The sequence below is a fragment of the Sarcophilus harrisii genome, chromosome 1 (genome assembly GCF_902635505.1).
Source record: "Sarcophilus harrisii chromosome 1, mSarHar1.11, whole genome shotgun sequence".
NCBI lineage: Eukaryota > Metazoa > Chordata > Mammalia > Dasyuromorphia > Dasyuridae > Sarcophilus > Sarcophilus harrisii.
In genome coordinates this window covers 292,264,506-292,290,286 of record NC_045426.1, presented here as the reverse complement: position 1 = coordinate 292,290,286, position 25,781 = coordinate 292,264,506, and the positions used below count along the sequence as shown (strand labels likewise).

At 34.6% G+C, this 25,781-nt stretch overlaps 1 protein-coding gene across 2 annotated transcripts in view; it reads left to right on the top strand.

Annotated features, from left to right (window-relative positions):
- The window catches only part of MCC (MCC regulator of WNT signaling pathway), a 223,516-nt gene that overhangs the window by 134,485 nt on the left and 63,250 nt on the right, over positions 1–25,781 (top strand). For both annotated transcript variants that reach the window (XM_031943717.1, XM_031943721.1), the window contains 4 exons: positions 4,585–4,748; positions 11,123–11,329; positions 17,626–17,772; positions 18,952–19,041. In XM_031943717.1, the coding sequence (XP_031799577.1) occupies positions 4,585–4,748; positions 11,123–11,329; positions 17,626–17,772; positions 18,952–19,041 (608 nt within the window). The remainder of the gene's footprint in view (positions 1–4,584; positions 4,749–11,122; positions 11,330–17,625; positions 17,773–18,951; positions 19,042–25,781) is intronic.

Here is a 25,781-nt window from a genome sequence, read left to right as displayed (position 1 = left end):
AATTGCTTGCCTGACCTTTCTAATGGACCCTTACAGGTGGTGGGTGCTTCTAGCTTCCCTTCACCTTTCTCTTCTGACCTGGAACCCCAAACCAGAGTTTGACTCTCCTACAAGTGCCAGCAGCATCCCTACCCTACAGCGTGTCCTTCTCACTCAGGGCCAGGTCTCTGAGGCAGCACAGCTGGGTGTGGTGTTCCTAATTAGCCAGGGTTCTCTCAGTCTTTCTGGACTCAGATCCCCTATTCCATGAGCAGTCCGGGAGGTGAAAGTTTCTATGGTTCCTGCTCAGGCTTCAGGCAAACCAAGCTAGTCCCAAGGTTCCCCACTTGATGTTTCTGTGGAGCTAGCCTGGAGATATTTGCATTTCACACAGATTAATCCCTGGCCTGGGGTCTTCAGATCTTCTTGGGTTGTACCAGCAAGATCTATGTTCTGCCCAAAGTCTTCTGACTAGTGACTAGTCTTTGTTTACCTTGACACACAAATTTATTCTGTTTGTGAGGAAAATCAAGAGAGCTTAAAAATTACTGACCTACTCCACCCTCTTCCCAGAATCCACCCTCAAATGTGTTTCTTGTAAATAATTTATTGTACAGTTCTGGATTTTAATCCATTCTGCTATCTATTGTAATGTGTATATTATGGGTAAATTCATCTCATTCACATTTATGATTATTATAACTAGATATGATTCTATTTATCCTTTGTTTATTTTTATTTCTTTTTTATCTTGTACCATATTTCCCTTCCCACAAGTATTATGCTTCCAGTCACCACCAACTTTAATGTTTCTTTCCTTCTGTCCTTATTCCTTTTTTACTTTGCTGTAGGGTAAGATTGATTTCTGTATTCCACTGTTCAAAGGGCATGGGCATTTTTGTCACTTTATTTGAATAATTTCTTTCCAAAATGTCTTTATTCACAGTTTCAGAATATACTATTTCCATCTTTTGTAATTTTTGTTTGTTTATTGGATATGAAGTAAAATCTCATGGTTTGTTTTTTTATTTTTAAATGATTAGTGATTTGAAGCATTCTTTCATATGATTCTTAATAGTTTGCAATTCTTTTGAGAATTGTTTTTTAATACCCTCTGACTATTTTGTATTAGGGAATGGCTTTTGGCTTTAGATACACATGTATGCACATAAATACACACATATGCATATATGTTTGTATTTTGTATGTATTATGAATGCCAAACTCCCATCTAATTAATATGAGAAAGGGCCCAGTTTTGAGAACATATATAATATGTTTTGCTTGATATCAATCTACATGAAAGTTTGATTGTTTTAGTTGAAATATAAAGATTTACAGGGATCCTTCATAATTATAATGTATCATAAAAGAAAAACAACACAGCCTGGTCATTTTGTGTGTGCTGCTTATAACCTTGTGTTAACCTTCAGAAGAGATATCTGATATATGTTAAATAGATTTGACTTGTTGCTAATGGTAAGTACAACCTGTTCATGTAATCAGAAGTACTTTTCCTTTCCCCAGATCTCATCCCTCAGAATTAGATCCTATCCTGAGTATGTTAACTATTGTGTCCAATAATTGATCCCAATTTTTAATATAATAATAAGTAAAACACTTGAGGCTACCAAGCGGCTTAATGGATTGCGTGTCAGTCTCAGACTTTTACTGTGACTCTGGACAAATCATTTAATCTTTTTTGCCTAGAAAGTTTAGAGATTAGTTTTTTCATCTCTAAAATTAGCTGAAGATTGAAATGACAAATTAGTATCTTTGCCACAAAACCCCCAAGTGGAGACACAAAAGGTCAGATATGATTAAAACTATTGAATAACAACAATGAAAATGGAATGAGGAACAGAAAACTCAAGTTCAAATGTGACTTCAGAAACTCCATTGTGAACCTGGACAAGTCATATAAACCATTTATTTCAGTTTCCTCAACTGTGAAATGAGAATAAAATAGGTTGTTGTGGAGATCAAATAAAATAATAATTCTAAAGCATTTAGCACATTGCTTTCCTTAAAATAGTTGCTATGTAAGTTGCTATTATTTATTCCTTTGTTCCTCTCTCTTCATAAGTAACTTTACAAAATAAAATGGTCCTTTGTCATTTTACATTTTTGGTTATCTTGAATTAGCTCTATTTCAGAGCTGTTTGCATATGCAAGTGCTGAGTGTATATCTGAGAACAAAAGTAATTAAACTGAAAAAATATGATTTTATTTTTTGTTTTAATCTTTGATAAATGGTGACTGGTATGTGTTTGACATTAAGGAATCCTAAAGCTTGTATTTTTATTTTAAATGCCTTTTATTTGTTTTTATATTTGTTATTCCTCAATAAACAGTACAATCATAACTACTTGTACCATTGATTGCAGCAAATATACCTGAATATATTTTGAATATTCTCTACTTCTAGATCTCTATTTTCTTATTTAAAAAGTAAAAGATATTTCTGTATTTCTTCTCTAAGGCCAAGATTGCTTTACTCTTTGGTGGGCTCATTTTTTTTTTTTTTAATTTTCTTCTTCTTATCTGACTCTGTTTTAATTCATCGAAATCCTAAGTGTTGCTTTCCCTTCCTCCATATTTTTATGTTTTTATTACTTATTTTTAATATTTTTAAAATTTGAAACTTAAATTCTCACTATTTTCAACTTCCTTTTTTACTCACTAAGAAGGCAAACAATATATTTCAAAAAAAGAAAAAAAAGTGAAAAAAATTATACTTCGATTTGCACTCCTACTTCATAAATTGTTCCCTTTAGCTTTTCCCATTTCTGTTTATTGTGAGACAGTACTTTAGAGTTATTTTAACTTACATTTCTCTAATAAATCATAATTTACAGCATTTTTATTTGACTATAGATAACTGTGTTTTCTTCTGAACATTACCTGTATATATCCTTTGATCATCTGTCAATTGGGAAATGGCTTCCATTTTTATAAATTTGATTCATTTTTATATTTCATATACATTAAAGAAATAAGACCTTTATCAGAGAAACTTGCTGTAAAAACTTTTGTAAAAACTTATTTCATTGTCAAAACTTTTTAGCAAAATGTAATTTCCCTGATTATCTCTTTAGGCTTATTTTTGCTTTGTCTGAATTCACAATTGCTATCTTAACCTTTTTTTTTTTTTTTTTTTTTAATTCAACTGAAGCATATTAGATTTTACTCCGTTCCTTTATTTTGTCTTTCTGTTTCAAGTATATTTCTTATAAACAACATATTGTTGAATTCTGGTCTCTAATTCATTCTGATATCTACTTCTCTTTTATGGGTGAGCTTATATCATTCACATTCACAGTTATGATTACTGTGTTTTTTCTTCTTTCCCATTATCTTGTATATTTTCTTCTTTTTAGCCCTGTCCCTGCTCAAAAGTTTATTTAGCTTCTAATCAATTCCTCCCTTAATCTGTCCTCCCCTTTGTAATTCCTTCCATTTCTCTTATCACTTTCAGTTCCTTTTTACCTTTAGGATATATTATATTTCTATATACACTGAGTATGTATGTCTATTCTTCCCTCTTGGAACCAGTTCTGATGGGAGGATTGCTTGCCACTCCCTTCCCATTTCTCTTCCATTGTAAAAACTCTTCTCATGCTTCTTATGTGAGAAAGATTTTTTGTTACTTTTGTTACTCTTCAGGGAAAAATTAGCCTAACCTATTGGAATTGGGGATGGGGGAAATAAAGAGATCATGATAGATAATTGTTCCTAGCACAAAATGCATCCCTGAAGATATTTAATTGCATGCAAGAATGCCTTACATTAATAAACATTAGCATTATCATCTGAATACATTTCTAAATATTTTGCAATTTTTCACTTGGGAAAACAAGTCTGGTCACTGTGTTACTAGTCCTAGTTCTGTAATATGCTGACTCATCAGCCAGATATCTACCTTGACTGTTGGGATTGCATAATCATAGACCTCATTAAATTTCTAATCCTGCATCCCTAAGCCTTTGGAGTTATGAAGGACTGAAGCCCCTAATATAAGTCATGGAATTTTAGCCTTGAAAGGAACCTTGGAAATGATCTTCCCTAGCCTTATTTTACAGATGAGGAAAATAATGGCCACAGAAGTGACTTGCCCAAGGTCACACAGATGACAACTAGCAGAACCAAGATTGAACCCAAATTCTCTGGTTTCAAGTCTGATGTTATTTTTGTAGATTCCAATTGATCCTGATTTTGAACCTTTTAAAAATAAGCCTGAAAACATGAGGCACAATACTAAAAAGAGACCACAAGAACTTGGCAATGAAAACAAAAGGGACTATAAAAGCATGTTCTGGTTATTTGCATAGCACTTCAGTCCAGGAACTCTTGATTTAGGAGCAACAGAAAGCCTTTAAACTTAAATTAGATATAAGATGGTTTCGTGATTGAATGATATTTAACTCTTGATTGCCATGTGACGTTTTGAATTACCTTCATGTAACATTACCTGCAATTACCTTTTGCAACAGAGGGAAAAAGAGAGCTTTTTGATGTACTTACTGAATATACTTAATTTTGCTCTTTTTTTTTCTTTTTTCTTTTTTTTTTTTTTTTTTTTTTTTTTTTTTTTTTTTTTTACAGATAACTGCAGTGATCTTAACTCAGAACTGCAAAGAGTACTGACTGGACTGGAAAATGTTGTCTGTGGGAGAAAGAAGAGTAGCTGTGGTCTCTCAGTAGCTGAAGTGGACAGACATATTGAACAGCTCACCACCGCAAGTGAACACTGTGATTTGGCTATTAAGGTAACCATACCAAACTCACAGATCAAAAATGATATCATTTGAAAGATTATCATGAAAAGACATATTCCTTACACTTTCCTATTGGTAACAGATATTATAAAGTAAAAAACCATGCTCAGTATATTGTGCCTCCAAGCAGATAATCAGCTCAAAAGCAGTCACAGCCTGAAATAGACAGCTGAATTCATTTATTGTTCAATTAGTGATCAATTTACACAAATATAATTAGGTTATTTAAATGTTGAGCCAAATTCTTTCAGTGTCTGAGAAATTCCTAAGTTATATTAATCAGAATGAAAGTCCTATTGTTTCCTTCAAGGCTATTAGAATATCATTTAAGTAGTTTTTGATTCTTGATGCTACTAATACAAAAAATAAGTTTTAGTCGTACTATTAGATTAGATATATTCATTAAGAGGAAACACTATGTTCCAAAGTTTGCAGATTTTTATCCTTGTCAACATTCTCATATGCTCTCTGATAAGATCATAGATCTAAAGTTGGAAAGTATCATGCCATCCAACTAACTGAAGCTTAAGGACGTTGAGTCATTTGCATAAGATCAAAAAGGTAGTAAAGCATGAGAAGAGGAATTTGAACCCAGACCCTTCCTTGGAATACAGAGCTAGTGTTCTTTTTTTTTTTTTTTTTTAACCATGTCATGCTAACTCTCCATCTAAATGCACAACATAATTTACAAGAGTGAAAAGTTAGTGAGTCAACAAGCATTTTTTAAGAGCCTACTATGTAAGAGGTATTGGTAATGCTGAAAAATGCAAAGACAATCAGTCTCTGCCCTCAGGGAATTTACATTCTAAATTTACATGGGGGAAATAACATAAAAGGTTAGATGATGCAGAATAGATGGAGGATATTCTGAGAGAGGAAGGCATTAGCAGCTAAGGCAACTGGGAAAGTATCCTCTACAGAAAATGATATTTGAACTGGTTTAAAGGAAGCTAGAAGAACTTTACAGATATTTGTAAGAGACTAGAATATTCCAGGTTTGATGAATTGACAGGGCAAAGGCAGAGAGTCAGGTAATAAGAGTGTTAAGAACTGAAGGTAGTAAAGTTTAGGGAGACTGGGAAATTAGGAAGGACACAGATCATAAAAAGCTTTGAATGCTAAACAGAGTACTTTTTATTTGATTCTACGGGCTAAAAGGGAGTCCTTGGAGTTCATTAAGCAAGACGTGGTAAAATCATCAGACAGAACTGAAGAATTTTAAGAAAGTTTTGTTGGTAGCTGATGGGATTATAGTGGGGAAAAACTTGAAGCAAGGAGAGAAGTTAGAAAGCTATTGCAGTAGTCCATTTGAGAGGCCTAAATTAGAGTTGTAGCTTAGTGAGTGTTGAAAAGAGTACACAATAAATAGTGAAGTTAGAAGCAAGATGACATCAGTTTGGATGTGTGCAGCAAATGAGGAGAGTTGAGAGCTATACCTAGGTTGTGGATCTGAGTGATTTGTAGGGTGAAGCTGAAAGGAGGGGAGAATGTTGGAGGAAAAATAATGAGTTCTGTTTTGAACATATTGAGTTAAGAACAATTGGACATTCAGTTTGAGATAATCAAAAAGTCAAAAAATAAGAATCAGAAACAGGAGATAAGAGAATCTAGGACCGAGAATCATTCCTGAACCCACAGGAGCTCACCAAGTAAGATAATATAAAGAGAAAAGAGAAGAGGGCCTAAGACAGATCCTTTTTTTTTTTTTTTTTTTTGGCCTGCTGGTTATACTTTATTCTTTAAAAAACAAAAAACAAACTCTTAACAAAAACCGAATATAATGGAAATCCCATATTCATAGCATTTTTTAAAAAGGATTGTGTGTGCAACAATGAGTCTCTGTTTTGTGTATCTTCCATTTTCTTTTAAGTGTATTATAAATTCAGACTATAGATTTTAAATCCTCCCTCTTTTCCTTCCTTCCTTTTATCTTTCCTTTCTTCTTCCCTTCCAATTTCCTTCTGCCCTTCCTCTCTCTTCTTTTCTGCTAAGAAAGATTCTTTTTTCTCCTTGAGTATGTATTTTCTTTTTTCTTTTCTAACTTTTTTCTTTTTTTTAATAATAGCTTTTTATTTTCAAAATACATGCAGAGTTTTCAACACTCATCCTTGCAAAACCTTGTGTTCCAAATTTTTCTCCTTCTTTTCCCTTTACCTCTCTCCTTTAGACAACAAGTAATTCAATATATGTTAAAAATGCACAATTCTTCTATATATATTTCCACATTTATCATGCTGCTGCATAAGAAAAATCAGATCCAAAAGGAAAAAAATGTGAGAAAGAAAAAATAAGGAAACATCAAGAAAGATGAAAATACTATATTGTGATCCACATTCAGTTCTCATGATTCTCTTTCAGGAAGTAGATGGCTTTCTCCATCACAAGTCTATTGGAATTGGCCTGAATCACCTTATTGTTGAAAAGACTCACATAAGACAGATTCTTAAGGGACACTGAGCTTTAATGGGCATAATATGAATGATGAACTCATAAAGGAAATTGAAAATACTAAGATTGGAGGAGAACAAGAGAAAAGAGTGTCATGAAAGCCTGGAGAAGAGATAGTATAAAGGAAAAAATGTTTATTAGTTTTGTCAGAGGCAGCAGAGAAATCCACAAGTTTGAGGATTGAAAAAAGGTCATGAGATCTGGTAATTAAGAGTTCAGTGGTAACTATAAAGGGCAGTTTCAGTTGCATAATGAGATTAGATGACATATTACAGAAGGTGAGAAAGAATATGGCTGGATCAGTACAAAGTCATTTACTTCATAACAAGAACAACTTAGAATATATATATTCAATTGATAGAGGACCATAAATACAAAAGGGAGTCCTTTAAACATATTATTGCCTGCTTATATATCTCTACTCATATATATTAATATATAATCCCAAAAGAATTTCCTTGCTCAAAATCACATACCTACTTTCAGAGGAAGAACTTGAAAATGCTTCTGAATTCAACACTCTGTCATCATATACCACATAGCTTCTTAGCCTCCTAACATGAGAATCTTAATAGTTGTAAGAGATGTTTATGTTAGGAGCAGCTAGATGGCACAGTGGATAGAGCACCAGTCCTGAAAGTCTGGAGGACCTGAATTCAAATGTGACCTCAGATATTTAACACTTCCTAGCTGTGTGACCCTGGGCAAGTCACTTAACCCTAATTGCCTCAACAACAACAACAACAACAAATGTTTAAGTTATAACCAGAAGACTGCTTATATCAAGGCAAAGTCTCATCTAGTGTTTGCAAGGTAATATCCTATATCTACATCTAATCTAAGAATTATTTTTATCAAAAATTTTCAGTATCCCAGAGAGACTTTAGCATATTTTATGTAATGATTTATGTTCTTGAGTTACCGTAAATATGTCAGTACAGTTGTGAGGAGGATCTCGATCTCTGATGTTAGCCTTTTCTACTATCTCACAGCTGTTGTTTAAAAACTTAAAATAATGACAGAGGAGAAGCAGCAATGTATATTAAGTGAGAGGAAGCCAGGAGAATGCAGGTATAGCTCTCCGAGAACCCTAACTTCACTGGACCACAGACTTCTGAAACACAAATTAAGGAGAGTGTCAAGGACAGTCTTCACTTGAATGAACAGGTATCTTTGAGAAGAGCATTAAGTGTGAAAATATGAGCTCTTAGTACTGTAAGTAGTATTAATAATTGCCATCACATGCTAAAAGGAGAAAACACAGAAGTATTTTGTTTGTTTTTTTTTAATGTGATAATACCCAAAGATAGTCATATAGACCTAAGTTTTTCCTTTGTATTTAAAACCTACCTGGAAAGTATTTATTGGAGCCAGCTGGAAATCATGATTTCCTGGACTTATCTATTTGGGAAATATATTTCAATATAATTGCCTAGCCAATTAGTACTTAAGATTATCATCATGTTATGCATTTTCTCCATCCGTATCTATACACTTAAGCCCTGATCCTTTAAAAAATTAATAGGCTAATATTTCTTTCTATAAGGAATGTAGAATTAAGTGTTTCAGAAAACGAAAAATTGATAACTTTTGGGGCCTCATTTCCCATGTTATTTTTCTTTTAAACACATTCACACATACAATATTGAACTGCCCTTTTCAAGCACTATTAAGGAAGCCTTTATAATGACACATCCATCAAAGACTATGTATTTCTTCTTCAACTGGTTGTTGTGCTTTTTTCTTGTTTTAGAACTGAAGCTCATACATGCAGACTAAATTCCTGTGATGCATGAAGAGCTCTGTCATAGTGAAATAACTTGTCTTGTCACTTAACTGGTTTTTTAAAAAGAAAACTATAAATAAGGAATTTTCCAGTCAGATTTTCTACATAATAGTTATTATAAAGTGTTCCACAGGAGCAGCTTGTTGGGTAATTGTATGATCTTAAGGGTTTAAATAATTTTGAGATTCTTAATCTAGAATTGTAAAGGTAAAAAGTCATGAGCCTACTATGTTCCAAAGAAAGCTATATATGAGGAACATTAAAAAGGCCAGTTTGGCTAAACCATAGAGCATGAGAAAATCATATAAATATCAAGATTTGAATAGTTGTTTAAAAGACAAAGGAACTTAATGTTTGATCTAGAGTCAATTGTAATTGAGAGGAGTTTGTTGATTAAGGGAGTAGTAACATGGAAAGACTTATAGTTTAGGGGAAAAATTGTATTTAGGATGAAATTATGTATAGCTTGTAAGGGGAGAAACTTAATACAGGAGATCAATTACAGACAAGAGGCAATGAGAGCTTGAACTAGGGTAATAGTCATGTAAATAGATTCTAGAAATGTGAATGTGTAAACCGCATCATTTGTCAACTAATGGATATATAATAAGAGGACAAGTATAACAAGCATAATTTTGGATAACACCAAGGTTGTTAATCTGAGTGACTGAAGAATGGTAATACCTTTGACAAAAACAGAGAAGTTCAGCAGAGGTGCTTGTGGCAAAAGATGAGTTCAGTTTTTTTACATATTGAAACTGAGATGCCCATAGAACATTAAATTTTAAACACCCAAGCTATTAGAGATGTGCAACTAGTTTTTTTATATATATTTGATGAACATATGCATAGAAATGATAAAGTTGCAGAAGATGATAAGATCACCAAATGAGATCAGTTAGATCAAATAAAATAATATCTATGATGCATTTAACTAAGTACCTAGTATATTGTAGGCACTTAGTAGGAAATGCTTATTTCCTTCCTTAGGAAAAGAAGACAAGAGAAGAAACCCATAATTAGGGGGTGTGACTTGGATGATGAGCCAGTAGAGGGACTCAGAAGGCAGGTTAAAGATATCCCAGGAGTAGGAGCAGCATAAAAAAAACCCAGAGAGGAAAGAGGGTATTAAGGAGCGAGAAAAGTCAGTTGGGTCCAAATGCAGCAAAGAGTTGAAGAAGAATGAGTGTGAACTTTGAAAATGCCATTAGATTTGGCAATTAAGAGGTTCATACTAACTTGGTTTCAATTGAGTAATAATAAGATTAAAAGTCAAATTGCAGAATTAAGAGAAGTGGAGATAAAGGTTGTTGATGGCTTTTTTCTGGGAGCTAGGCTGCAAAGGTGAAGAAAATCATAGGATGATAGTTTGAGTGGGTGATAGAGTGTAATGACATGTTGGATTGGGATTTTTGGCTTTGTTTTCTGTACCAATGCTTGTGTTTTAAGAAAAGAGCCAGTACATAAAGAGAAATTGAAGCTTAAAAAGTAGGGATGAAGAGGTCATTCTCCTCCAGCAACTGGGAGGCAGTGGACTGGAGAAGAGGTAGCCTTATCCAGGAAAGAAGAGCTCTGCATCAGAGACTGTAAAATAAAGGAGTAAAGGAGGTTAGAAAGAAGAAAAGAGAGTTTGTAGGTAATGCTTTCTATCTCCACAAGTTTGAGATATGTTGAACTAAGAAAATTAGGAGGGGAATAGTGTGAGAGAGTTGAGGAGAAAAATTTTGGAACAGTCTATGAAGAGTAGGACATACAATCAGGGAAGAATAAAAGAAGTGTCTTGCTGTGGTGGGAGGACTCAATTGAGATTACATAACACAACATTTTAAGTGCTTGTATTGAACATTACAATTCCCTTCATAGATGTAAAACAAGGAAAAATAATATTTTCCTGGTTCGTGAGATTTTTTGAATAGCAGTTTATGACCATACTTTCTCAAGAAATCTATCTGTAAAGCAGGCAAATTATTGAAAAATTTAAAATTTAAAAGAATGTAATTAATCTTAAATACTATTTTAAAAGAAATCATTGTGCCAATCTCAGTTGGACTCTTATTCATTTATGATGCATTTTTTTCCCTCTCCTTAATCTCTAAAGTTAATCTCTTTTCCTTCTTTCTGATTTTTGCAGACAGTTGAAGAGATTGAAGGAGTATTAGGTCGAGATCTCTATACCAATTTGGCTGAAGAGAGATCTCGATGTGAAAAAGAGCTGTCTGGCCTAAGAGAGGAAAATGAAAGCCTGACTGCCATGCTGTGTAGCAAAGAGGAAGAACTCAACAGGACCAAAGCCACCATGAATGCTATCCGGGAAGAGAGAGACAGGCTACGAAGACGGGTAAGAAGCATGGTAGCATACATAGCTTTTTTATTTTCTCTTGAAAGTGTGTTTCTAAAAGAAACTGATTCAGAAAGATTCTATCTTGAACTTTAATTATCATTAAAAATCTTAGCTTTTCCAAATCATTATTTATAAAGTAATATTTTGAAAATATGCAGAAGTTGAAGTAAGATTTTTTTTTTTCTTAAGTAAAGTGATTTAACCAGGTACAGTTTCATCTTCTGTCATGGAATGTTTTGATAATAGTAAAACTGACATGTAGAAACAAGAATAGAAAAGTATATCAAATTGATTTGCAGAAAGAGTGATTTTTAAAGTTGATTTGTCCTTGAAAGGCATATCCTTTGTCTTGGTTTGAGTTAGCTCTTTTTTGAAGTAAAAGAGAGAACAAAGCAAAAGTAGGACTTCTCTCAGTAAATGTACTTTGAAAGGAGCTCTGAATCTCCTTTTATATTCTTGAACTTGTGTTCTTCCAGATGAATTTTGTTAAATAATTATTATTTGTTGAGCTCTATAAACTTTTTTTTTTTGGTAGATTAATTGGAATGGCATTGAATAAGTAAATTAATTTAGTAGAATGTCCTTTGTTCTTGAAAGATGACCAAAAATGACATCACTATATCAGGGTCAAGGTTTAGTATGTCTGACTATGGCTGATCAAACTAGTATAACCTCAGAAAGCTCCACCAGAGTTGAGACACAAATAGTCCATATGAACATTTGAAGTGATGTTTTTAATTTGAGCAGCTCATGTTTCTTTTAACTACTTCAATTCCTCATTCTTGTTCATAGAGCACAGCACCTTTTTAATATAGGCACGCCATGGTGAGTAATCTTGTGCCAGGGTCAGTTCTTTTTCCAGTGAGACATTTAATTTTTTTTTTCTATTTTTCTTTTGATTTTTCTTCAATGAATTTTTGTGCATTTTCCATTTTTTCTTTTGCTTTCTTTACCAAGCTGTTGATAATTTTTTCATGATTCTTTTGTGTCTCTCTCATTTCTTTGCTCAATTTTTCCCTTACATCACTTATTTAATTTTAAAAATCTCTTTTGAATTATTTCAGTAAATGTTCTGAGACCAATTCACTTTTTTGCTTTGAGCCTTTGTATGTAGCTCTTTTGACACTGTTATCATCTTCTGAGTTTGAGCTGAGTTTTCATTAAGTAACTTTCTATGGTCAACTTCTTGTTATTGCTGCTATTTCTTGTTCATTTTTCCAGCCTATTTTTTGATCTCCAACTTTATGTTAAAGTTGGGTTCTATTCCCAGATGGAGTGAGCACTATCTCAAGCTTAAGGTGTTTTGCTCTGCTGTTTTCTGAGCTAGTTGTTGAAGCCTGTAAATTTTACTTTTCCCAAAGTGTTAGGATTTAAGAAGAGATGCAGTTACTACTCTCTGTAGGTGAAATCAAGAACTCTTCTACTTTGGAATTGTAACCAATTCTTTGTCTTTGTGCTCTAATGTATTAATGTTTTTCCTCATCTTAACTCTGCAGTCTGGGTCTGTGTCCCAGATCCATGTATGGGAAATGCAATAGAGTCCTTCACCCAGTGCTAACAAGTTGTTTGGCTACTTACTGTCTGTGTCTGAGAGCTCCAGAAGTTGCCATTGCATATATAGTGCCACCCAAGATCAGATCTTGGCCATTGCATACTTGTCAGGATGCCATTGGCTTGAGGGGTACAGTCTGCGGCAGCTGGCCTGGCACATGTCCTACTAACTGTCTTTCCAGAGTGTGGTCTGTGCTGGACTCCTCTCCAGATTCCTAGTGAGACAGACCTTTTTTGTTGACCTTTTCATTCTTTGTTGGAATATTGTTTTATCCCATCTTTTTGTTCTCTTTGCTACTCCAGAATTTATTTTGAGGCATTATTTTAATGGTGTTTAGAGGGGAAATTAGGAGAGCTCAGAAGAGTCCCTTCCTTTATTCAGCCTTATTGGTTTCACCCTAAGAGTCTTTTCAAATTAAAATCTTTGATTTTATATTAGAAATCCATTTCCACAGGCCATGGTAAATCTATCAGTCAGGATTTGTGCAGAGTAATGGATTTACTTACCACTAAAGCTTACACCTAACATGTGATATAACACAGGTTGTATATAATACAGGTGTTTTGGGTGTTTAACTACTAGAGCATCATGACTAATGTCCTGTTTGATTACATTTGCCCTTCTCTGTGTTTATCTTTGTGAAACACAAAATAGAAGAGGCCTGTCTTAAATGTAATTAATTATACAATCCCCTTCCCTGACCTGAGATAGCAGAGATACTAAGGCACTGGAAGAGAACTGCCAAAGAAGAAAATTCAGCTAGCTCCACAACCCTCTCCAATATCCTCCCACACCCAATGTCAACCTCATTCTGGGTCAGATGCCAACTAGTATGCGCCTGAACATTTCTCGTATATGAATATTTTCAGAAATAAGCTGCTAGATACATTGCAATGACTCCTGTTGGGATCTAAGAGTGGATCATTCATGCCTTATAAAATTTGTTAAGGTAATATTATATTCTTTGAATTTAGAACTAAAAGAAATTCTCAAAAACTTATATCCCTATCCTCTCATTTTATAGTTGAGTAAACTGAAGCTCCAAGAGGTTCAGGGAACCAATTTTCTGTTAATTTGTCTGTTCAATAATTTTTTAAAAATCTGAAGTCTGTTTTTTCCTACTGTTACTCTCACATCTCCAAAAGAATGTCTTTAGGACATACGGTATATCTCAATTCTCTGTGTCATAGGCTTAGACAAAATATATTACTGTTACTGGCAGTATGATTTATTGTTAGATTAACAAACTATACATAAACATATTTAAATATTTAAATAGTTTTATCAGATTGAGAAATATCACAGGGAAAAATCACTAACCATCAGATGCTCTCCTCTTTAATATTAGGTTTTTTTCCCCCCCCTCATTCTCAGAATAAGTTAAACTCAATTCTTGGAAAGTTGAATTCAGACTTTTGAATTCAAAATTCCTGAGTCTAAGGTCAGTGCTCTATATACTGCATTAATTAGAATAATTTACTAACCATCTCTGTGAGTAGTAATTTACTCACATAAGCACCAAGCAACAGAGCTTGCTTCTTCCCTTCCTACTCCTCTCCCCTTACCTCCTTTCTCCTCTTCCCTCTCTTTTTCCTTCCTTCCTTCCACTCTTCTTCTCTTCCCTTCCTCCCTCTTTCCTTCTCTCTTTTTCTCCCTCTCTCTCCTTCCACCCTCCTCCTCTTTTCCTTTCCCCCTTTTTTTCCTTCTCTCCCCTCCCTTTCCTTCCTTCTGCCCCCTCGTTTCTTTCTTTCTTCCCTTCTTCCCTCCCTTCCCTCTCCCCACCCAAGTCATTCTGACCAAGCCAAGCCCACTTGGTCTTTGTTCTTTTTTTTAAATGGCAATTATTGCTGTTTTGGCAGAAATCCTGAATGTCTTTCCTTCCCAGATTGACACCTCCCCCCCTTTTTTTCTTGATTAGGTCACAAGGCCATTCTTTGCCTCTTTTCTTTCTTACCTGGCTTAATCAGAGGGTCATCTTCAATCTTCCTGATCTATATTTTGCCACTGAACCAAGATCAGCTCTAAAGGGGAAAGTGTGGCAGGTCCACAACCCTTCCTCATTCCCATCCAATTCATATGTATGTCATGGAATCACCTCCCTGACTTCATGGCTGTCTTTGAGAATTCTGGCTGTTGTGATTGCTATTCCTTATCAATCAGCAACACTTACTAAGCACTGAAAAAATAAAGAAAAGCAAAAACAGAAACCACCCTTCTAGATTACAACATGAATATACAGGAATTAGAAAGTAACCTTAGAAGGAAAGGCTTAAAGCAGTGAGAATAAGAGTAGGTTGGAGGAAGACAGAGAAAGGAAGAGGAGAAAAAATAAGACATCCAAGCTGAGTCTTGAAATAAGGGATTCTTTTTTTTGTTGTTAATGACAACATTTTTTTATTATAACACTTCTAAGTGGATATCATCTTTGTGATGGTTTAAGTTTTAATATATATGTAATCACAAACTCAAAACAGAATCGTTTCATTCTTGTTGGTAAGCCTTTTATAAAATCTTTTCCCCCCTAATAGTGTTTTATTGTTCAACATACCTGCAAAGATAGTTTTTAACATTCACCTTTGCAAAGCATTGTGTTAAATTTTTTTTCTCCTCTCTTTTCCTCCCCCGCCCCCAAGACATCAAGTAATCAGATATAGGTTTAAACGTGAATAATTCTTCTAAATATATTTCCATATTTATCATATTGTGCAAGAAAAATTTGATCAAGAGGGAAAAAGCCATGAGAGAGGAAAAAAATAAGCAAACAACAACAACAAAAAGGTGAAAATACTATGCTTTGATACACTTTCAGTCTCCATAGTTTTCTCTTTGGATGCTAATGACACTTTCTATAACAAGTCTATTGGAATTGCCTACCACATTGTTGAAAAGAGCCAAGGAAAGAAAGAATTCTTAAAGGAGAGCCTTCCAGGAATGGAAAGCCAAGTAGATAGATGATGAGCATTTTGTGCGAGGAACTCTGTGTAAAGGGCTGAAACTCTTGAGTTGATGCACTGAGGCTGGACAACCGAGCACTTAAGGCTAACTATCGATTGGACAATACTCTATAAGCATATACTTGGAAAATGGCCCTTCCCACTATTCTGTGCTAGTTCAATCTTTTGGTGTATACAGAGAATTGTGGGAAGGATTAGGGGGTGGAGTAGGACAAGCCAGAGTCACTTGGGTGGTGGAGGTGGAAAAGAAAGGTCGAGGAGATCCTGTGTCCATTCCTTTCACTTCTACCCCTAAAGACCAAGAATAAAGACCAAGGACTTTTGCTTATCCTGACTCCGGCTGATTCTAAGGTATCCAGGATGCTAACTCAGTCTTCACAACTCTGTAAAGTAGAGCTGATTTTGTAATTTCTTTTATATCTTTATGACCTTCATATAAAATACATAGTTTGATGTACTTTTTTAGATATACTTCTGAAAAAATTTGAAGCAAACTTCACATGATTTGATTCATAAGAGCCTCTGTCCTACTGAATTGCTACCTTCAAGAATTAAGCCATTTTTTTAGGTCACACAGACTCCTCTGTGAGTAAAGCCTATGTTTGTCAGTGCTCTTTCCATATTTATGTACTTCTAATGTCTGGGAAAGAAAGAAAAGAGTTGTTGAGTTTGACAAATCATTTGAGCATTGGTCCCCCTTCTGTGATTGTCCACTTACTGACGAAGGGAATGTGTGTGGCTGGTATGAATGAATTATTGGTGTAACAAATAGAGGCTGCTAAACAGCTATAATATGGTAGTGGTTTTTATCCTAAATGCCCAATGCTATGTTTCCTTCCTTATCTCTTTTAATTAGATTTATCTTTGCTTTTACTTGTTCTGTGATCAATATTGCTATCCTGCTTTTTTTCCCCCCTCATCTGAAGTGTAATATATTCTGCTCCAACCCTTTACCTTCACTCTGTATATATCACTGTGCTTTAAATGTGTTTCTTGTAAGTAACATATTATAGAATTCTGGCTTTTAATCCAGTGTGCTATCTGCTTCCGTTTTATGGAGGAATTCATCCCATTCACATTCACAGTTAAAATAACTAATTCTGTACTTGTTCATATGTATTTCACATATGTGTGCATATGCATACACAATGTTTGATGTAGAGACATGTTAAATTCAATAGGAAATTAGGTTGGAACAGAGAGAAAGGAGGTATGGGGAGATAGGGATTAAGAAAGGATAGATTTAGTGAAAGGATTAGTCATAGATTTCAACCTACAGGGTAGATTGTGAAGGGAAAAATAAAAGGAAAGAAAGAAATGAGAAGAATTTTCCCTATGTTTCCCCAAATTCCCCAAAGGGAAAAGGGAACTGAACAAAGGAAGAAAAAAGTTATATAATTAATGTTGTCCTCTCACCACTTTATTTATAAACAGGGCAAGGAGACAAAAAGGAGGAAATATAATGATAGGATAGAGTAAAATACATAATAAATTATCAAAACTGTGAATTATGGTTGTGACAAACTTATCTATAAAATAAGGGGAGGGAAGGTAGAAGAATAAATAGATAACTATAGAAATCATTTGACCCACATAATTTGCATACCACTCTAGATCTACATAATATTTTGTGGTTCTTATCCAGTTTAAGTTTCCTGACTCAGTCTCTGGTAGTCAGTCTTTCAGGAATGAGAGCTATCCATCAAGACTTCCAGATCATGAACTCAAATTTTAGTTTAAATTTGCTAAAGACTGTCATTTGTGTCTAAAAGATTTTATTGTTTCAGGTTCGAGAACTACAAACACGCTTACAGAGTGTCCAAGCAGCGGGACCTTCTAGTCCAAGTCATCTCACCTCTATTAACCGACCAATTAATCCCAGTACTGGAGAGCTGAGCACCAGCAGTAGCAGCAATGATATCCCCATTGCCAAGGTGAACCATTTTGAGTTGGCAATAATAGCTCTCCTTATGTGAGAGCCACAGTTTCCATTGTACACAATTATTGTGCAAGCATGTAATTGGTTAGAAAGAATTCCTTATGTTTTAAGACAGTTTCCCCAATGCTTAGAACGTCTATGTTTGAGCTAAAGGGAGAGGTAACCCACTCATATTTTTAACTCTTTTTCAATTGGATCACAAATACCAGTTCACAATAACCAACCCAGCATGGCAAGGACTTCCTAGTGTGATAACTCATTGTGAAGACAGGGACATTCTATACTGCCCTGCAATGCTTCAGATTGAATAAAAGTTTCTTTCTGTTTACAAAATAGATTGAGCCTGACAATGGAAAAGGGATTTGGTTAGTATACGTGCTCTTCCCAGATAATAAGAACAAAAAAGGTAGCAGTAGAAAAATGGGGGCAGATAGATTATGACCAGAGTGAAAAGTTTTTTTAGACCATTTATATCAAAATGAGAGAGAAGTTTGTGTGATGGACAAAAGAGCTAGGAAAATGACCTCACAGATCTCAACAAACAGGAAGTCTGTTATACAAAGAAGGCCTGTCAGGGTACTGTGTCCTGTGTCAGCTTTTGCAGCAGATATCTCTAATCCTAATGCTGTGTTAATAAATGGAGTTTAGTTGAGCTGCCTTTTTTTTTTTTTTTTTGCTGAGGCATTTGGAGTTAAGTGACTTGCCCAGTGTCACACAGCTAGGAAGTGTTAAGTGTCTGAGGCCAGATTTGAACTCAGGTCATCCTGACTTCAGGGCTGATGCTCAGTTAAACTGACTTTTAAGAAAATAAGTTAAAAAAAAATTTTTTTAGGACATAAGAATAAATAACATTAATTTCTTTCTTTTCAGGGCAGATCATGGCTAAACACTTGTGGAGAAAAAAATCTGGCTAAGACATAATTAAAACCTCACATAGCTCATAATGTAATAAGAGAACAAGATACTAGTGCATTTAGCTGTAATACATCATAATAGTACTATGTGGTATGTAGTAGTACTACATATCAATGTACTTAAGTACATCGATATGCTTTGAAACAAAAGAAAACTTCTGTGTAAGGCCTGAGGAAGAAATTTGAAGAAGTTTGACTGAAATACAAGATAGAACAGTATCGATATATACACAATCCAAATGATTTGTGATTTTCTTTAGGTTGCTGAGAGAGTGAAGCTGTCAAAGACAAGATCAGAGTCTTCTTCATCTGATCGGCCCATCCTAGGATCAGAAATCAGCAGCATAGGGGTGAGTGTTCTTAAGAGATGCATCAGAAAATACTTTAAAAAATACTTGGATTTTTTTTTTTAAGTTTAGGGATTATTTAAATGGACATTCAGGTTTTTTATCCAACAAACCAATTGACTGTAATGCTAATTTTTTTTGTTACCAACATTGATTTTAATATAGTAGATAATTTTTGTGAGAGCAAGTTATTTTTGCTTTCCTTTGTGAAACTATTGAAAAAGAAATTATTTAGGTCTGATCATTGTATACAGATGAAAAACTGAAGCTTTTTTCTGTCTTCTATGCTATGAAATCTTTTCTATGACAGAAAACATTGTAGCTGTCAAGCCCACAAAGAACCACATTTTGTACACCTCACTATTAAAAGGAGATAAATTCTCTAGCAAGGATAAATTTTGCTTCTGGAGGATTAGCTCAGCATTTTGTCAGTGAAACCAATAAATTCCTAATTTGGAGCAGAGTAGATAGGTGATAGAAAATAGATAAGGAATTTATCTAGTGTTCTTAATGGATTGCATAGTGAGAAGAATTCACAGTGGACTCAGACACTATTTGATACTGTATCACATGAACTTATAGTTTTCATGTAGAATTTTGCCTTTTGTAGAAATTTCACTGAATTGTGAAAATGCAATCAATTAGATGTTGACTTTCTAGAAACTCTTTTAACTATGCTGAAATCTCAGGGCTCTCAATTGTAAAGAACAAAAAAGTAAAGAAAATGCCTAGGTTCCATAGGTCTGTGCTATTCTAGGACTTAGAAAGGAGAAGGGTAGATCTGTTTGTACCTACTGCCAGACACTATTGATCCCAAACATGGAATATTTGGATGTGCTTATTATTAAAGTCATTTCTAAAAACTATTTTTTAAACTGGCTTTTGGAACTATAGTGAAATTATGTAAACCAGAGCCAAGATGGCGGAGAAGACACACGCGACTTTCTAAGCTCTTCTCTTACCCTCGTTACCAATATTATATCGAGCCTCAAAAATAGTCTTGACTGCTACAATTCGGAAAGATAAGAAGTAGAACAACTCACCTGCCAAAGAAAATCTGCAGTCTCCCAAAAAGGTTGTTACTGGGGCCAGGGGAGATCAGCAGAGCAGGGAGAGAAATTAGGTTCCGAGGAGAGTCTCAAACCGAGGTGAAAGCACAGAATCTCAGCATCAAGCTCAGCAGCCCCAACCCACAGAAGGGCTTTTCCTTGGGGCAGTTGTGATCCTGCACGGCAGGAGGACGCAGCCGGTTAGCCTCCAATCTGCACAGTGGGAGCTCGGCTTGGGGCCATGGAAACTTTTCCAGGGCCGATTTGTCATTGGGCAGAGACACTGGGGCAGAGTTCAGGCGGTCTGCGGTCCTGCGCTCAGCTGCTAATACTCACAGTCCCACAAGAGGCTCCGGCCTGGGGCAGTGACACTTTCACCACTTAGTCTCTAGCCTAGGGCAATCGATAATCCACTCAGCCCTACTAAGCCCTTTGATAGCTCGGCCAGTGCTGAATCCACTTCCTGTTGGGGGAAGGGAAAACTCTCACCCAGAGCACTCCCATACCTCGGAGCCAGAAATCGGTTTACATCTTTCCCTGCTCTGCAGAGGAAGCTGGTAACCCTTGCCTAGGAGACCTACCCTAAAGGCTTTTAAAACATGAATAAAAAGATGAAAAGAACAATCGACAGCTTCTATGCAGAAAAAGAGCAGGTCAGCAAACCTGAAGAGACCTCAAACAGCAAAAATGCATCAGACTGTCCTCCTTTACATAATGCTCTCATAGAAGAGACCATTAAAAGTCTCAAAAGAGAGTTAGAAGATAAATGGGAAAGGAAAGAAGCCCTTCACAGAGAGCAACAACTTCCTGAAATACTGAATTGGAAAAGTTAAAAATTCCCAGGAAGGGTGCAAATTGGTGAATAGAAAAAATAAAAAAATCACAGGAAAGTAAGAATTGTGAATTGGAAAAAATAAAGAATTCACTAGAAAGTAGGATCCGTGAATTGGAAAAGACAAAGAACACGCAAGAAAGTAGGATCGGTGAATTGGAAAAAGAAAATAATTCACTAAAAAAAATTAGTGAAATGGAAAAAATTCCACAGACCAAAACAATACATTCAAAAACTCAATTGGACATATACAGAAAGAAGTAAAAAAAGCTAATGAAGAAAATAATTCTTTAAAAATTAGAACTGAACAAATTGAAACTAATGATGCATTGAGACAGCAAGAATCAGTCAAGCAAAACCAAAAAAATGACAAACTGGAAAAAACCATGAATTATCTACTTGCTAAAATGACAGACTTGGAAAATAGATCTAGGAGAGATAATCTGAGGATTATTGGACTTTCCGAAAACTATGATGAAAAAAGAGCCTAGATACTATTTTACAAGAAATCATCAAAGAGAACTGCCCAGATGTAATAGAATCAGAAGGTAAAATAGGCATTGAAAGAATTCATCGAACACCTTCTGAAAGAAAACCATAAAAAAAAACACCAAGGAATATTGTGGCAAAATTTCAGAACTATCAGATAAAGGAAAAAATTTTACAAGCAGCCAAAAAAAAACCATTTAAATACCGAGGTGCCACAATAAGGATCACCCAGGATCTGGCTGCCTCTACATTAAAGGAAAGAAGGGCCTGGAATATGATATTCGAAAGGCACAAGAACTTGGATGCAGCCAAGAATAAACTACCCAGCTAAGCTGAGCATTTTCTTCCAGGGAAGAAGATGGACATTTAATGAAACAAATGAATTCCATTTGTTTCTGAAGAAAAAACCAGAATTAAACAAAAAATTTGATCTCCAAGAATAGAACTCAAGAGATGCAGAAAAAGGTAAAATAACTCTTGAGAATTGTATTTCTGTTGTGGATATACAAAAAATACATGTAAAATTTGATAGTACTGATATAACATAAAAAAGGGAAGTAGATATGGAAAAGGGATGATGGCAGAATAAGGTGGGAAGGAGGGATAAAGAGAAACCACATCCCACAAAGAGGCTAAGAAACTTATCATATCTGAGGGAATTTAGAGAGGAGGAACATTGTGTGAATCTTACTCTCATCAGAGTTAGCTCAAAGGAAAAATAATTGACATTTGTTTTAGAGAAAATTTCTCTACGCCTCATTAAAAGCAGGGGAGAGGAAAAGGGAAAAAAGAAAGTAATAAGGGAAGGAAGGGGAAAGACTCAAAGGGGAGGAGGGATTATAAAGAGGATAAGTATCGTGATACAAGAGGGTACATAAGTTTAAAAGGGGAAAGAGGGTTGGGGAGGCAAGAATAAGTAAAGCACAATCTGGGGTATTAGGATGGCAGGAAATACAGATTTAGTAATTCTAACCGTAAATGTGAATGGGATGAACTCCCCATAAAGAGGAGGCAGATAGCAGACTGGATCAAAGTCAGAACCCTACAATATGTTGTTTACAAGAAACACATTTAAAGCAGGGGATACATATAGAGTAAAGGTAAAAGGCTGGAGCAAAATCTATTATGCTTCAGGTGAAGTCAAAAAGCAGTCCATCCTTATCTCAGATCAAGCAAAAGTAAAATTGATCTAATTAAAAGAGATAGGAAGAAACTACATCCTGCTAAAGGGTAACATAAACAACGAGCAATATCAATATAAACATATATGCACCAAGTGGTATGGCACTCAGCTTCCTAAAGGAGAAGTTAAGAGAGTTGCAAGAAGAAATAGACAACAAAACTGTAATAGTAGGAGATCTCAACCTTGCACTCTCAGAATTAGATAAATCAAACCACAAAACAAATAAGAAAGAAATTAAAGAAGTAAACAGAATATTAGAAAAATTAGGTATGTTGGATCTTTGGAGAAAATTGAATGGAGATAGAAGGGAATATACTTTCTTCTCAGCAGTTCATGGAACCTATTCAAAATTGACCATATATAGGGACATAAAGACCTCAAAATTAAATGCAAAGAAAGCAGAAATAATAAATGCTTTCTTTCAGATCATGATGCAATAAAAACTACATTCAACAAAAAATTAGGGGGAAATAGACAAAAAGTAATTGGAAACTAAACAATCTCATCTTAAAGAATGATTGGGTGAAGCAGCAAATTATAGATACAATTAATAATTTCACTCAAGATAATGACAACGATGAGACATCATACCAAAATTTGTGGGATGCAGCCAAAGCGGTAATAAGAGGGAATTTTATATCCTTAGAGGCTTACTTGAATAAAACAGAGAAAGAAAAGATTAATGAATTGGGCTTGCAACTAAAAAAACTAAAAAGACCAAATTAAAACCCCAATCAAATACTAAATTGGAAATTCTAAAATTAAAAGGAGAAATTAAAAATATTGAAAGTAAAAAATCTATTGAACTAATTAATAAAACTAAGAGTTGGTTCTTATGAAAAGCCAATAAAATAGATAAGCCTTTGGTAAATCTGATTAGAAAAAGGAGGAGGAAAATGAAATTAGTAGTCTTAAAAATGAAAGGAGAACTTTCCACCAAGGAAGAGGAAATTAGAGAAATAATAAGGAGTTATTTTGCTCAACTTTATGCCAATAAATTTGATAACCTAAGTGAAATGGATGACTACCTCAAAAATATAGACTTCCCAGACTAACAGAGGAGGAAGTAAATTGCTTGAATAGTCCATTTCAGAAAAGAAATAGAACAGGCAATTAAACAACTCCTAAGAAAAAATCCCAGGACCAGATGGATTTACATTGAATTTTACCAAACATTTAAAGAACAATTGGCCCTAATGCTATATAAATTATTTGATAAAATAGGGAATGAAGAGTCCTACCAAATTCCTTCTATGACACAGACATGGTACTGATACCTAAACCAGGTAGGCTGAAAACAGAGAAAGAAAATTATAGACCAATCTCCCTAATGAATATTGATGCTAAAATCTTAAATAAGATATTAGCAAAAGACTACAGAAAATCATCTCCAAGATAATACACTATGATCAAGTAGGATTTATACCAGGAATGCAGGGCTGGTTCAATATTAGGAAAACTATCAATATAATTGGCCATGTTAATAACCAAATTAACAAAAACCATATGATCATCTCAATAGATGCAGAAAAAGCATTTGATAAAATCCAACATCCATTCCTATTAAAAACACTTGAGGTATAGGAATAAATGGACTTTTCCTTAAAATAATCAGCAGCATCTATTTAAAACCATCAGTAAGCATCATATGTAATGGAGACAAACTGCAACCATTCCCAATAAGATCTGGAGTGAAACAAGGTTGCCCACTATCACCGTTACTATTTAATATTGTATTAGAAAGCAGCTAGCTATAGCAATAAGAGCTGAGAAAGAGATTAAAGGAATAAGAATAGGCAATGAGGAAGCCAAATTATCACTCTTTGACGATGACATGATGGTATACTTAGAGAACCCCAGAGATTCTGCTAAAAAGTTATTAGAAATAATCCACAACTTTAGCAAAGTTGCTGGTTATAAAATAAACCCACATAAGTCATCAGCATTCTTATATATCACTAACAAAATCCAACAGTCAGAGTTACAAAGAGAATTCCATTTAAAGTAACTACTGATAATATAAAATATTTAGGAATCTATCTGCCAAGGGAAAATCAGAAACTTTATGAGCAAAATTACAGACCACTTTTCACACAAATTAAGTCTGATCTAACCAATTGGAAAATATTAAATGCTCTTGGATAGAGAGACGAGCAAATATAATAAAGATGACAATATTACCTAAACTAATCTATTTATTTAGCGCTATACCAATCAGACTCCAAAAACTATTTTAATGACCTAGAAAAAATAACAACAAAGTTCATATGGAAAAACAAAAGGTCAAGAATTTCAAGGGAATTAATGAAAAAAAATCAAATGATGGTGGATTAGCTGTACCAGATCTAAAATTATATTATAGAGCAGCAGTTACCAAAACTATTTGGTATTGGCTAAGGAATAGATTAGTTGATCAGTGGAATAGAAGTAGAGTTCAAGGATAAAACAGTCAACAAATATAGCAACCTAGTCTTTGACAAACCCAAAGATCCCAGCTTTTGGGATAAGAACTTACTGTTTGATAAAATTGCGGAAAATTGGAAACTAATATGGCGAAACTAGGCATTGATCCATACTAACGCCGTACACCAAGATAAGGTCAAAATGGGTTCATGACCTAGGCATAAAGAATGAAATCATTAATAAATTAGAGGAACATAGGATAGTTTACATCTCAGACCTGTGGAAGGGGAAGGTCTTTATGACCAAAGCAGAACTAGAGATCATTACTGACCACAAAATAGAAAATTTTGATTATACCAAACTGAAAAGTTTTTGTACAAACAAATCTAATGCAGACAAGATTAGAAGGAAGCAATAAACTGGGAAAATATTTTTACAGTCAAGGTTCTGATAAAGGCCTCATTTCCAAAATATATAGAGAATTAACTCTAATTTATAAAAAATCAAGCCATTCTCCAATTGAAAAATGGTCAAAGGATATGAACAGACAATTCTCAGATGAAGAAATTGAAACTATTTCTAGTCATATGAAAAGATGCTCCAAGTCATTATTAATCAGAGAAATGCAAATTAAGACAACTCTAAGATACGATACACACACCTGTCAGATTGGCTAAAATGACAGGAAAAATAATGATGATTGTTGAGGGATGTGGAAAACTGGGACATGATTCATTGTTGGTGGGTTGTGACGAATCCAACCATTTGGAGAGTAGTTTGGAACTAT